Below are 14607 nucleotides of genomic sequence, written 5' to 3'. Positions count from 1 at the left end.
TACTGGTAGTAACTTATCAATACAAGATCACTCACATTTTATTGTATTTTATTCTGAGACTACCAAAATTATCCCCAATTTGAAGGTGATATGTCATCAACAGTTTATCTCATAAACAGATAATGGATATAAACGGATTTCCTTGAAATGCAGTCACAGGATAGGCCATGAAACAACTGACTGTATGCTTGTGGTGAATCACTGAGGTTACATAATTTATGGATAATACATTTTAGTTGGATTCACAATGTCCAATTGTGTGTCATAAGGTTCATTTAGCATTTGTACCATCAAGGTCTTCAGAGACAATCAACGTAGCTCAGTGGTAAAGTTTTCTTCCAGTGCCAACAGAAGATCTCAATTAAAAACTAGAGTCATAACCAATTCTGAATAAATAATTGTTTATTTGTATTAAAAATTACAGAATAACAAGATCTCGTTCTACAACATCATGATCATTCTGATTTAGAATGTCAATAGAAAATTTAAATTTTAAAGGTTGAGTCCAAACAGGAAAATATCAAGTGACTGGATTGTTTTTTGTTCCTGCTCCTCATTTTCTTCCTCGTCAGCAAATGAAGAAAATATCCTCCAGTATTTGGCTTTCCTCCAGATCTTGCTGGGTACTTTGGAGATGAGGCCTTGAAGGGGCAAGCAGGGTTCTGCCCACTGGTTTGGGGGTAGCAAGGGCCGGCCTACGTTGTGTCATTTTGGTCCTTCGAGTGGACAGCTTGCTTTGCTCAGGAGCAGAGACAGGACTAAAGACATCCAATAACTCAACCACAGAAAAGTCCAACCTGAAAAAATAAGGAAAACTTTGCAAGGTTTTTGTTGCTTGATTCAGTTTCTTTTTTCCACATGTGACCTCAGCTTGTTTCCAAAGTTGAATTGGTACAGGGTATATTTATAATACAGAACCCAGTGGAGCCCTGTAGACAGGCAATGTTGTAAATGAGCATCCTCGCACTGTTTCATTTTAACAGAGAAATGCACAAAAAGACCACCAGCTACACTATTTACCCTCAAAGTGAAGCAGAAAAGGTGCAAAGTCAAGGGGACAACAACAGACGTGCACAAGGCTAAAGTCTACTTGGAGTTTAAACGTTTGTTCTCAAATATTTGTCATTCACATTTCTTACTTGTTAACCCAGACAATATGAAAGCAAATCTCTCTTCGAAATATTAACAAAATCTTCCTTGCCAAAGTAACAACTAAACCCTAACAAGCAGCCTTAAAAAGTCAGAACCACTGGGGCGTCCCGGCAGAAAAACAGTTTCTTGCAGGGCTGAGAGAAAAAGAGGAGGAGAACCCGGTGCTTTCTCCCCTGGAATAGAAATGAGGGAATGTGCAGTGAAATAAATAAACCAAAACGGGGGAGATTAAGCTAATAGAGATTCAATCCCTCAGTCTGGCTGGCTTGATAAATTATTCAGTGTATACACAGTCGACAACGGCCATTCCAGATACAAAACATGAATTCTTTAAAGCACGCTCCACTGATGTTGCTAACATAATTCTCTGCTCGTTTAAAGCTGCATCGATTTGCATCGTGCAGCTCCGAACACAGCTCTCCCAGGTAAGGGCAATCTTTGGCGTGTACTTGTTGATATGCATGTGGGTGGTCAGCAAGCAGACACACTGGTGCAACTTCCAATCGAGTGCATTTGTGTTCCTCCACACGTAACTATAGACCTTGATATGTCAGGTTTTCACACTGACTTGAGGCAGGCAGCATATATCAGCAGCTGAAAAGCTTTAAAAGGCTATGTTTTGCTTAAGCAACATGAACCAATGTATTCACATGTTTGAGCGTGAGGAAGAGAAAGTGAATGAGCGTGAAGTTAGCCGAGGGATGATAATTGATGACAAAAAGAGACTGAAGCTCAAGTAAGTAAATCTGTCTTCCTCATTTGGTCTCCTGTCTGTCAGAAGCAGCAAAGGAGAGAGAGAGACAGAGAGAAAGAGAGAGACAGAGAGACAGACAGAGAGACAGAGAAAGATAAAGAGAGAGACAGAGAAAGAAAGAGAGAGAGAGAGAGAGAGCCCACGAGCGAGATATTGTATGTGTCTGCTTGTAAGACAGAGACTGGAAGCGAGTACAGCTTTGTGGATAGAGAGGAAGGCAGAGAGGGAATGTGGGGGAGGGACTTTGGCTGGGTTCCTTCTCTCGAAATGTGAGAATTTGCATTTTTATTTGTTGATTTATTTAACGGACAGGGCTCTCAAACAGCCATCCATCAACAAACGACATGTTGGTAATGAATAATGCATCACTTACCGGCGGTCACAATCTATAACAAGGGGGAGTGCGGGGGGTAGGGGTACAGTTTGGGCAGGAATAGGGGGAATGGTGGCGGGTGGGGTGGGGGGTGGCATGGCACAGAGACTGCACAAGGGCTAGAGAGAATGCCAATAGATTTTCAGAGGGGTATACATTGCAACAAAGAACTTAATTTCTTGGCTCCAGTTTGTGTAAGGTAAAGTTGTGAACTGCTGCTCAATATTAATATCCCTCAAGAGTCCTGGAAAATCTCTTTTACTGCTACATGTATACAGAGAAAGTGCATGAACAACAGGAACGCAAGTTTCTGTCACTGTAAAAAAAAAAAAATAAAAAAATAAAAAAAATCAAATAAAGTCTCATCACAACTACTCTAAAACAAATAATTCTACCTTCAAATACTTTTAAGTGCTTTAAATAAAACCTTTGGGCTTCTTCCTCCCAATGCACCATTATGATGTGTCTCTTTTTCTAGCTCTGCCAGGCCAGATAAACCACCACCTTCTTCCCACTCGTAACTTTCACTGCTTATTTGGCTCCTCTCTTTCATTAAAGATAGCCGTCTCGCCTCGGCGCCCCTTTTCATTTGCAGTCCAAACAGTAAGATAAAAAACCTATAATGGCCACTGCATATATCCCGCATGTCAATTTCCCAACCAATCAATAGCAGGCGGGCAATGGCAGGAAGGATGGAGATGAGATGGGCGGGGTGCACTGGAACTGTCTCATTACTAACTAGCACAGGATTCATGAAAGGATTAAGAAGGTCACTTAATGTTAACCCCAGCTTCGTTTTGCAATTTCCACATCAAGATTGAATTGGTTAAGATTAGATGGTCACGAGGTGCATGTGCATGTTGTTGCCAAGTGAGAGAAAAGGGTTTGTGTAACATGCCAAATCTTACACTAAAATAGACTTTTCTTGACTAAAGGAAGCTGCTTTATTTAATCTCGTTTACCAGATTATTGTTTCTACATTGTTCATTATATTTGGAAATAGCTTGGACTGCTGATGAGATTGAAAGCAAAAAAATCAAAATAACAAGTAGGTAATTGACAAGGTCTTTGTTACTCTACGGACTAAAAATTTGCTAAGAATCACAAAATACAGTATTGTATTTATCTCATTTATTATCATCTCATTTATTTATCTTTTCTATCTATTTTTATTCACTGATTTTTGGACAGCAACTACAAAAAGACATATGTCTAATCCAAATCAGTGGATTACCAAAGGATTACAGCTAGCTGAGGAGATGCACATTAAAAACATGTTGAAAAAAAAAAAATTACAAAGGGCATCTGAGAGGCAGACTTCCTCATTACTGGCAGTAAAAAATAACACTGTGTGTAGCTAAGAGTCCAACAATTTTAATAGGCTTTGGAGGTGTAAATGGATGGTAATAAGATCTGATACCCAAGGTCCCCTGCTGGAATTTATGGGCATCTGCCGGAGCTCACAGTTCAACTTGGACCACGTGCTGCTTTGTTTAAGAGTTACTCATCAGAAGTTGTAAACTTTGAGCTGTTTTGAAGAAGTATCCTTTAGAACAAGGAGGGTGGGCGGTGTCTTACTGTATCTCCCATCAACCACCACTTTCACAAAAGGAAATCTGACATTACACAAGAAAAATTTGGAGCCACTTTAGGAATAATGATTTTGAAAATTAAAGGTTTGTAGCAACACCGTTAAAAATTGCTGCTCAGCATCAGATATTTTTGTGCATTTACAATTCCACAGCAATTTAGAAGTGCTCCAGCAGAGGCAGGCAAATGCACACGCACACACACGGTAAGACGACACACAGTCACTTTAATTACCAGTCTGTGTAAAGGGTGTAAGAAAAAAGGTAATGAATGTCCTTTCCCTTTTAGGAAAGTCTGATGCTTACAATCAGTGATTCATCCCTGTCCCCAAAACCCCTCTCCCCTCTTACGTCTTTCTCACCATTTCCATTTCTATCCATCTCAACCTGCTCTAACTTTCCTCGCTTCCTATTTCTCACTTTATCCAATGCACTCACACCTCACTCAACCTCATACACACTTTTAACATCTCTCCCTCACTCTTGCTTTTTCTGTCTCTTTACTGTGGCAGAGAGAGAGGGGAGGGCAGTGTGTGCATCCAGAAGTCTGTTCAATTACACCTGCTGCAGGGTCCCTGCTAGGCCGACTAATGGAACGCAGCATGTCTCCTGACAGGCTGGCCACAGCGCTAGCTAGCCCAGTAAAAAGCTTCATTTAGCTTCTCACAGCTCGAAAAGTTAGCCAGTCTAAGGAAAGTCATCATTTAGCCTCTAACACTGGAGCAACTGTAAGCCAAGGGAAAGCTTCACAATTCAAACTTAAACTTTTTATTATATTTATGTGCTGCAATATTGTTAATATTCTTTTGAGAACTAGAGGAAAGACATCAATTGCATTTAGGAGTCCATGAAAACTAATATTACTAGATTAGCTAATGTTTGCCATTTTCCTTCTGTTGATCCAGTATAATAAATAGCACTGCACCATAAACTATGAAATAAATGGTAAATAATTATTAAATGGTTCACTGATGTTAAGTGAAGATGTGTTACCTGGCCTCGGGGGTCTCAGGTATCAGGGATACTGAGGTGGGCTTACACAGGCTCACAGGGGATTTTGCAGGAGACGTGGCCATGTCCCTTCTGGACCGCTCTAAGGCCTCTGTTGAGAATTGGAAGACAGGAGTGTTATATCAGAGGGAGCAGGAAGTCTGACCGCATTGCAGGCAAGACAGTTTTAATGATTACCGTCATGATACATTTAGTTTTACATGCATATGGAAGTACTAAAATAAACACTGAAGAAAATCTCACTCTTGACAGGCTTAAGTATGATATGGTTTGAGCTGAGATGTTCCTCTATCTGTAAACCATAAGCGAATAATTCTGAATAACTGAAAATCAAAGAGTACAACTCACCATGTGTCTGCATACCATTATCTAGAGGAGCAGCTACAGGTTGTGAGCATTGGTCAGGCAAGTTCTGTTCCGTAGGATGCACCTCTGCATCTCCACGCACACTGCAGACCACAGACACAACATATTAAGATGCCTTTCATGTGTGATTTGAGGATGTGCATATGTGAATTGTGTATATTTGTAAGGTGTGTGCAAAAGATAGAGAGAGAGATTCTGACAAGAGTAGTTGCAGTTTGAGTGTCTGTCTTCCTGTCTATTGGTCTATGTGGTTTACCTGGAGGGTAAATCTTGGTGGGAGGGACCATCCAGCTGTGGATCTCCTTTCCTAATGTTTGAGCTGCTGACCTCAGCCTGAGTAGCTTGTTGAAACCTAACAAGAATATAGGAAAGGAAAAAGAGAAACTGTAGGTTCCACAAGTCTGCAATGACACTGAGGAAGTTCGAGGAAAAAGAAAAAAGGGACTGAACATTGATAGGTAGTTATTTCTGTCCAAGCCCTAACTATCCTCTCTAACAACTAACTACTTGAACTTACTATCAACTTATTCCCCCGAATGTTAGTTAGTAGTGTTACCACATACGGTTAATATCTTTGGCTTCTGTATTTTACCTGCTGTGATCAAGACGCGACTGACAGAGCTGTTGTTTCTGTCTGTTGAGCCTCTCCTCCTGCTCATCAAGCCGTGCCTGCAGCCTCTCTCTCTCCATCTCCAACTGCATCTTCTGCAGCAGCAGCTGATGTCTCTTCTCCTCCCAGTCCTCATGACCCAGTAGAGGCCTAGTCAGGGCTTCCTTGGCCTCCGAGCCCATAGCAGCCCCACACTGGAATCTATGTGTAATTACACATTCTTTAGTTTAATATCCTAACAGTCTTCTTGTTTGTGTCATGATAAAGTTCACAATTTTACTAAAACTACAGAAAAATAATGTAATCATCTGGGATGATCATGACTGCATAGAGTATTACTGTACCTCTCACACTCATGTTGGTTCAAGGTGTCATGGTGGCCATTCTCTAGATGAGAGCTATTATCCCTTCTCCGTTGCTGTGTTCCATAGCCACTGTCTTGACCACTACCTTGACAGTGCTCATATCTGTGGCAGGGCTCTGGGTGTGGCTCCCTGCACTCCCTTTTGTAAATCCTATGCTCATTGATTGGCCCATCGGATGGACTGAACTCACTAACACAGGAAAGAGAAGTAGGGTTGCCCAAAGTTTGTACTGCTCCTCTTCCTCCATCCCCACTTCTGCGAACTTGAGGTTGATTTGCTTGGGTAGCAGCATAGCTGAGGTATGAACCATCATAGAGGGAGCCATTAGCTCTGCTAGTAGATGTTCTGCTGCGGGCTTCCTCACTACTGAGCACCTGGACAGAGAACAAAGAGGACAACAAATGCATTTTGGCCAATTTAGGAAGCCTCTGAAAAATTGATGGGAGTATTTCAGCCAAAAACATTAGACTGCTCCATAAAACCCTAATGTAGCACTGGGCTACACAGCAAAATTTACCAATACTGAATTGCTCACTTATCAACCTAATTTGCGCATGTTGCTATGTGCAGTAAAAGCTTTCCCCCGTGTGCCTGCAAGAGCTGCTCACATTATCACTTGCCCTTAATGTGGTTACTGTGACTTGAAGCATCTTTTTAGGTTTCAAGTCTATTTTGTTCTATTTTATGCTCGTAACTACAGTGATGCGTGTTGGGCTCTGAGCGCTGCCAACATGCAGATGACGTACGCAGCAGAACTCATCCTGTGTAGACACTGACGCAGGACTCAAACTGCTGCTGCTCTGCTAATGTGATGCTTTCACTACACAGCTTGTATAGACATGGTGTTAGGGCTGGGCTTTATAGCAGCACAAATGCAAATCATCCATTAAAACTGTAAACTGGACATTGGCCACAGGCTTAAGGGGACAATTTTCAACTGAGCATAACTGGCAGGTAAGCCAAGGTCAGGAACATTATGAGATAAACATAGGGAGGAAAGCCCATCTTATAGTTGACTGGGGAAGAGACTGTGACTAATTTGCTGAGGGTCAGAGAGCAGGGAAACACACATTACTCAGAGCCACCGCGGGACAATGAGGTTGGCCAAGTCATCTATTCTTACAGAGTCTGAAGCCAGAGAGGCGTCTTCACTTTGAAAGTGTCACCTTGAGAGAGTTTTCACTACATTGCAGTCATACAGAACCAGTGACTGAAGTGGACTTCTTTAGTGATGTGTTATACAATGTTGTGGCACTTGGCCATGGAACAATGTGCTGTTGCATGTCTTTCCAGTGAATGTTTTTGCGCCCAAGTGACTGATGGATGGCAAACGGGGGGGTTCCATGAATGTGGGACCCATTGGCACACAACCATCATTTTTACTCTACATCTTCCAGTGCATATGCACCTGCTACAACCTACCACACACCCAGTCTTACCCATACAGTACCTTGCTGTGGGCTGGCGCCTGACTGAGCTGGGCAATGGACTCATTGAGTTTCGCCTGTTGCTGGGAAAGGTATTGTTGGTAGAGCCCAAGCAGCTCCTGGCACTCTCTGTACTGCTGCTGCATGCCTGGAGGACCAATGGTTAAGTAACTAACAAAGTTATAAAATAACAAAACTAAACACAACAGAACTGAACCTTTTGCTTATAACATTAAAGCCCATTGATTCAGCTGAGAAAAAGTACATTGTGGGTGAAAATGTGTGGCTGAAAGAGATGCAGGCTTAAATATTTTGATAAAAGGAAATAGCTTTACAAAGTAAAAATTAAAACTATCCAAACTACATGCCTTCCAAAAGTGAATCCACTGTGGCTCTACTGAGAATGTAACTTTGTACGCAATAGCCACTTTGTTAAGGGATAAATTTCTCTTATTCATTTATAGGGAAAAAAATTCCTGGGTTTAGATTGACAATCTGAATTAAACCCTTGTTTCTGCAATCAATTACACATTGGACCAGAAAAGTAGGGTGAATAGCAAAGTTGAAAACAGAAGGAGAGGAGGCCAGCAAAATCAAAGTTGTTGTTGTGGCACAGAGCGTTCGCCATCTGGGTCGGGCCAAGCTGTGTTGAGCTGAGCTGGGCAGTGCCGTGCCAGGCTATCTGCCAGACAGAGAGCTGGCAGACACAAGAAAACTAATCTGGAGCGGAACTACTGCTGCGCCTCAGGAGCCCACTAATGACAGTGGCAGCACCACTCCACACCAGCATATACAAAGATAATGAGCACGAGAATGGAGAGACTACACACAGACACACTCACACATTCAATAATCAACCTCAGTCTGACTCCCTGACTTTCTAGAGCACACAAACAAAACAAGACATGAGAGCAAAAATTCCCCACCTGCACTCTAAAACAGCCCACACACAAACACAACAATAAAGCAAGTAGTGCACACACTTCCACCAAAGCCGACCATAAAGTGTGTTCCTCCAGGTCATATCTTTTTATGATGGTGGCCCTGCTCCCACAGCTGATGAGTTTCTCAGCATCCTTTTGAAAAAAAGCCCCTATTTTAAGAGAAAATCAAAGTTCAAAGTAGAGTCCTATTGAAGGAATAGTTGGCGGAACACTCCATAAGAAAACACTTTGGTCGTTAGAAGACTTCAATCAGGCTGCGGAAATGAAACAGAGGGAAAGAGAAGAGAGCAGAGATGACTTTGAATTGAGGACCAGACACCAGACAAATGCAATGCAGCAGCTTCCATAAACATTGGGAAATGTGAGGAAACACTTTGATTGAACCCTCCATCTAACTAAGGCTCCTCTACCGCTCCACTGATAATGTCCATGGAGCTAGTTCTATATGGAAAACTTAAGGACATCACAAGGACATCACATCATGTAAACCAGTGCTGGGAGGTCTATTTATGCAGCATGAATAAGGGTCTTGAAGGAAAGATACTGAATATGCTTATACAGCTACACCTCACCTCAATCTAAGATAGAGAGTTGTGTGTTGAGTCAAAAAATGCCTGCTGCTCATATTTCACCAGATTTGCAAAAAAAAAAAAAAAAAAAAAAAAAAAAAAAAAAAAAAAAAAACATTTACACACGATTTTTCATGCCTGAAACAAATGTTTCCCATTAGACACAATTATGTAGTACAGTATGCTGGATACAAAGCCCCAATACAAATCAGGTATTGTTAGGACCACGCACAAACCGAAATAAAGTCTATCTGTGCTATAGTACCAACAGGTCTGCAGCATCAGAGCATCCTAATGCCATAAATGAAGGTAATGTGTGTTAATGTGTTGACAGGCTGAAGCAGTCCCTCGACAGCAAACGCTAGGTAATCTGAACCGAGTGGAGTGACACTGATAAGATTCCACCTCTCTGCCCGTCGCTACACTAAACATGCTTCCTCCACAGCCTTGGATGTCAGCCAATAGGGGCCAAGCACTCGGCAAGCCCCTAGTTTACATCAGCGCTGCAAAGTGCCAACAATGACTTACTCCTCCCCCCTGCTCCAAAAATACTCAGAATCAAGGGCTTGGGTTGAAGAGGCTTCAGACGGGGCCTGTCAAAATGATTCAGTTCCCTGTCAGGCCGAGGCTCAAATGAAATAATGAAATCCACTTCAAGGTGGAACAAATTTGCACAAGAGGGGGGAATATTTTAAAGCCCGCTTTAACACACTGTGCCAAACAGATTGAGCCTGAGTAGGAATGTGAGGGAAACGGGGGAGGAGACTGATGTGTATGAATGTGTGTGTAAGGAAGCAATGACGGGGAATTAATAGAAGAAGACAGTTTACATAACTGCTTCAATACTACTGAATCTGGAGAAGAGACATGAGTGTGAGTCACACAAACCAATAAATAACACAACATGCCAGCTAACAATTATTTTGAAAATGGCTTTAAAATTCGTAGAGCAAACATATAGAAGAAACGTTTTCAGACATCCTCGCTGTTATGATCACAACTAAAAAGTGGGCTCAGACTAACTTGGGTCTTGCTGTATCATTAGACATTGGATTTGTACAAGTATATTATGTCTACAGAATATGTCAACTGCGAGATGACGCATATAGACAAGCCCCCCAATTCACAAAGCCAAACCTCAACACAATACAGAGTATAAGGTGTACCAACAACTCAATTAAATTTTGATTATTTTAGCAAAGATTCAATGCATTATACATTTATTTATTTCACATGAAGCCCACGCTTGGTTCAGTCTGATTTGTTTCTATTCAATTCAGCAGTTGAGCTGATTCAATCAACAATATAAACTTTACGCTAAGGCACCTGTTCAAACAATAACCTTTATCTGCAAAGCTAAACTTAAGCTTCAAATGACAGCAGCTCAGCATGTTTCTATGAAAAACTTCTTCATGGATAAAGACTTCGTTATTATTTAGCTCAGCAGAATGGACAGCTCAAAAGTTCTCAGTTCAGCAAGTCAAAACCACAGCATCTACCATATGTCTTAGCTGTGCAGAAGGTCAGAAGGTAAACTTTCAATGGGAAGAAACAGATTAGAGCAGAGTTTACTTTGTTTTTTTTAACACCACTAATAGAGCACACCTTACACTGCACATGGCTCCAAATACATCACTCATTCCTAGAATAGAGGTACGATACAGCGAGAAAGTTGGCATCGAGGAATATTAGGGACTTATTCTCCCAAAAAACTAAGAACTAAGAATTCTCCAGAAGCAATCTTCTGATGTTATGCTTATCACAAAAAGCACACTTGATAGAACCAGATTTCCACATTGTAAATGTCATCCATCCAAAACCTGGGAGGGTAAAAATGGATTTAGCTCTGGTAATCCTCTATCACAACATGTAGTATATTTAATGACATATCCTAACAGGGCTGTTATTCCCTTCTCTCTATGGCCTCAGGATTCCCTCCAATTGTTTCAACTCAATAAATGGCATTAGCTGTCGCACCTGCTGTGCCTTGTTCTGGATACAGCGAGTAGAACTGTGCACCGCGTTAGTAACGCCACCTTGACATCTGCCCATGCCAACATGCTTTGAAGTACAAAAGGCATCCTTCCATTCTGAAACACAAATTCAGTCCTGTGTGCCAGTCTGTTCCAAATGTCAGCTGAACACCCCAAATATCAAGGGTACCATTTCCCTCTCATCCTTGGTGGCTTGGGGCTAAGGTATAGCCCTACATTCTTTATACACCTGACAACTCTGAATCTTGGTTAGATAAGATAAACTGAGGCGTAATGGAATTAGACTTGACAAGACTCTCATTCAGTGTGTTTGCCTTTGGTGCCTCCTTAACCTTTCAGAGAAGTGCCGGAACCTTCTGCCTGAGAAGAGCCTTCATGACTCTTACACGCACTTTAAAAGACTGCGTTATCCCCCCTGAGGTGCTTGGATCCCAACACTTTTCCCTCTCAAATACCTTTTTAATGGAGTTTAGAAGTTTGGTGTAAATGCCAAGTCTCCGAGCCAAAGTGCCTTTAATTGAGTTGTGCTTTCCTAATTTTCCCCGCCGCCGTTGCCAATCGTGCAATTTACCAGCTGGGTCAATTACTCTTCATATTTCGCAGTGTTTTTAACCTAAATTGACTGCTGGCCATGATGTGGTCTGACCTGAGCAGAATTGTTATGAAGACAGTAGGTGGGTTGTGGGGTTCAATAAACAGCATACTATCGCTATAACTCTAGCATTAACCTCACGCTAGACAATCAAGAAGAAGCTGGTGACCAACCTGATCAAATTTTGTAAGGAGGGACTGAGAAATATCCTACAGTTAACAGTCAGCATTGAAGGAGGGTTACAAAAACACAGGATGAAAGCAAACACAGTAGTCTTCTCAATAAATATCAAAATTCATCTTTGGATGATGAGATGATTTAGATGGTGTGGGCCATGTCTCCAACCATGAAATTGATTCTGTACACAACAGCGGATAAGCTACAAGCACTTGCAAAAGACAACTGCAGCAGCATCAAATAATTTAAATGCATCCACTCTATTTGTCTGTCTTTTGTATCAGATTGAAGGGTCTTAGCCAAAGTCAGTATATGGCCTTACCTAAGACAACATTGCCCCCTGCAGACAATTGGACAGAATAGCACATACAGCACCAGAACCATAAAGCCAGCAATAAATCATTAGTGGAATTTGAAGGACATCTTACAAGAACAGGCAACCATTTATCATGCAGGGTTGGCAACAGTTATTTCAGCCAGAGTGTATAGTGGGTTATTTTACTAATTTGTCCTTTTAGGTTTAAGTTGTGGTAATCAGCGACATTGCCTGGAGAAACCATATTCTACTGTAGTACCATCATTCCAATTTCAAAATAAGTGCATCTTATTGTACAATTTAAGCATACATTATAAAGGCATCTTAGTAGCATTTTCCACACTGATAAAACTATCATACCCTGGAACTCTCAAGAGACCTCTGGTTTCCCCATAACAGTGCATCCCATTTTGCATTAGCTGTAGTAGTATAGATACCAAATAGCAATCGACACACCATGAAGCACATTTTACAACATTAAACAAATTGCTCAAACACAACTAGTGTTTTCAGCCCCTGTGGCTCAACAGAACTGCAGTCATTCACCACTCTACTTTGAACCTGTACTATTTGCAATAGCACATTTAATGTTTCATGAAAAGACAATATGAAAAATACAACAAATCACCCCTCCCATCACTGCAAAAAAATGCAGTCTAAGTCACTGCTGTGTTTTTGTTATTTTGAAAGGATACTCTCTCTCTCCTGTGCTATGATCACGTTCTGCTGCTCCAGCTGATGGATCTTGCGTTCAAAATTTTCCTGTTCATCTTTCAGACGCTGCACTGACTCTTCTTTCTCCTCGCTCACTCTGGAGAACAGGAAATAAAGAACAGATTTTAAGGATAAGTGGTCTACGTTATGTATGCCAGTGTAAAAGGATGAAAACATACTGGAGTACAAATTAAAACATCTCACTCTGATGTCACTTTAAATTGTTCTATACATGCATACTAACAGTAACACTATCTCGGAGTTCATGTACTGCTGGCTACCTGGCTAGTTCTTCGATGAGGTTTGCAATTCGGCGCTTATCTTCAGGACAGAGGTCCTTCAAACAGACCTGGCTCCTGGCTCCACTGGTCTCAGAAAACACCTGTGCAAAGGATGGTTAGCAAATATAAGACAATATTAACAGAGACTAATGATGAAATTCTGCCAGTTTCAATACATCCTTCTTTGCTCTCTGTTCAGATTATCAATATGCCTTCTTCCATATAATGAAACATTTCATCTTACATCTATGGAGGGCAGAGAAAACAGCCCACACAAAACAATAGTTTACCTGTGATGAAGGGAGAAACGTGTCAGAGGCAAGGGAAGGTGTGTGCTCTATTGCCACAGCAGCACTGTGAGGGAGTGACACTTTTTCCTTGGTATAAGCCTCAGAGTGATCATTTTGTAAGTGAGCCTGTTTCTTGCCACCTTTCTTTAGTGTAGCTTCATTCTTGCAGTCAGATCTACGCCTGGCTGCTCCCCACATTTTGGTGCCTCTTTTACTGAATGTACTGGTGTTGCCTGGTCCCAGGCTGAAAGAGGTCTGAGTTTTCACCTCTCCATCCACTCCTGACACAGTGGGAAGACAGAAGAAGATGATCCCATGTGGTAACCCTACATAAAATTATTTCAGAGCTGTGTTCAGAAATTGTTCAAACAATCTCGTTGAGACTCACCAGGAACAAACACCAAGGGCTGCTCCTCATCTGACACTGGGTGAACAAGGCAAGGAGAGGACAGACACTTAAGTTAACGTTTAGACAGCTTCAATGAAACTTCGTAAAGCATGTGCTTCATTTCACCCTATTAAAATTACGTAGCAAGAAAACAAAGCGATAGCTTTCTACTGTAGATGGCCTTAGCGTTATGTTGAGCTCAGCAGCACTCGGAAAACCCACAGGGCTGACTGGTAATGAGCAAGTATTAATACTTTTACCACCGAGTTTCAACATAAAATAGATTAAAGTAACTTAAAAGAGGTAACGCCAAGTTAACCTTAACACCACACGCAGCTAACTAGCTCGCACTCCCCCAGAAATAACAACATCCCAGCATTGACACAGAAGTAGTAATTGTGATATTCTGTTTGTTTCATGTCTCCCAATAAGATAAGCACGAATATACACAGGACAATAATGTTAATGTAGTTCAGTAAAAGTAAGTATACCACTTTTCATCCAAAATATCCCCGAACTTCCACTTTTAGTTGCCCCTGCCGCCATGTTGAATCAACCGCCACCACTCCCTGGGAGCCAAGCGCGTTGCTAAGGAATCGTAGTCCCGCCTCTCTGTTACAACTTAAGAGCCAATTGGTTATGATGCAGAAAGGCGGCTTTCTATTGGCTTAAACATATGTCAGTTTTGCGGCAAA

General features: G+C 41.5%; 1 protein-coding gene across 2 annotated transcripts; it reads right to left on the bottom strand.

The window, feature by feature from the left end:
• Positions 1-31: 31 nt before the first annotated feature.
• kiaa1328 (KIAA1328 ortholog) lies at positions 32-14483 on the bottom strand. 2 transcript variants are annotated; one of them, XM_023427841.2, is made up of 12 exons: positions 14404-14483; positions 13913-13948; positions 13525-13805; positions 13235-13335; positions 12935-13050; positions 7671-7795; positions 6200-6594; positions 5838-6056; positions 5502-5597; positions 5228-5328; positions 4862-4970; positions 32-797 (listed from the first exon to the last, which is right to left on the bottom strand). In XM_023427841.2, exons 1-12 carry the CDS (start codon positions 14456-14458, stop codon positions 569-571), a joined length of 1863 nt encoding a protein of 620 aa, XP_023283609.1. In that variant the 5' UTR covers positions 14459-14483; the 3' UTR covers positions 32-568. The 2 variants fall into 2 exon arrangements, with proteins under 2 accessions (XP_023283609.1, XP_023283610.1); XM_023427842.2 differs by lacking the exon at positions 5502-5597.
• Positions 14484-14607: the final 124 nt, after the last annotated feature.

This window comes from Seriola lalandi, unplaced genomic scaffold (genome assembly GCF_002814215.2).
Source record: "Seriola lalandi dorsalis isolate HSWRI2012SDOR001 ecotype SW California unplaced genomic scaffold, Sedor1 jcf7180002054864, whole genome shotgun sequence".
Lineage (NCBI taxonomy): Eukaryota > Metazoa > Chordata > Actinopteri > Carangiformes > Carangidae > Seriola > Seriola lalandi.
Note: the sequence above shows the minus strand (reverse complement) of the source record. Positions and strands in the feature narration are given on the sequence as shown.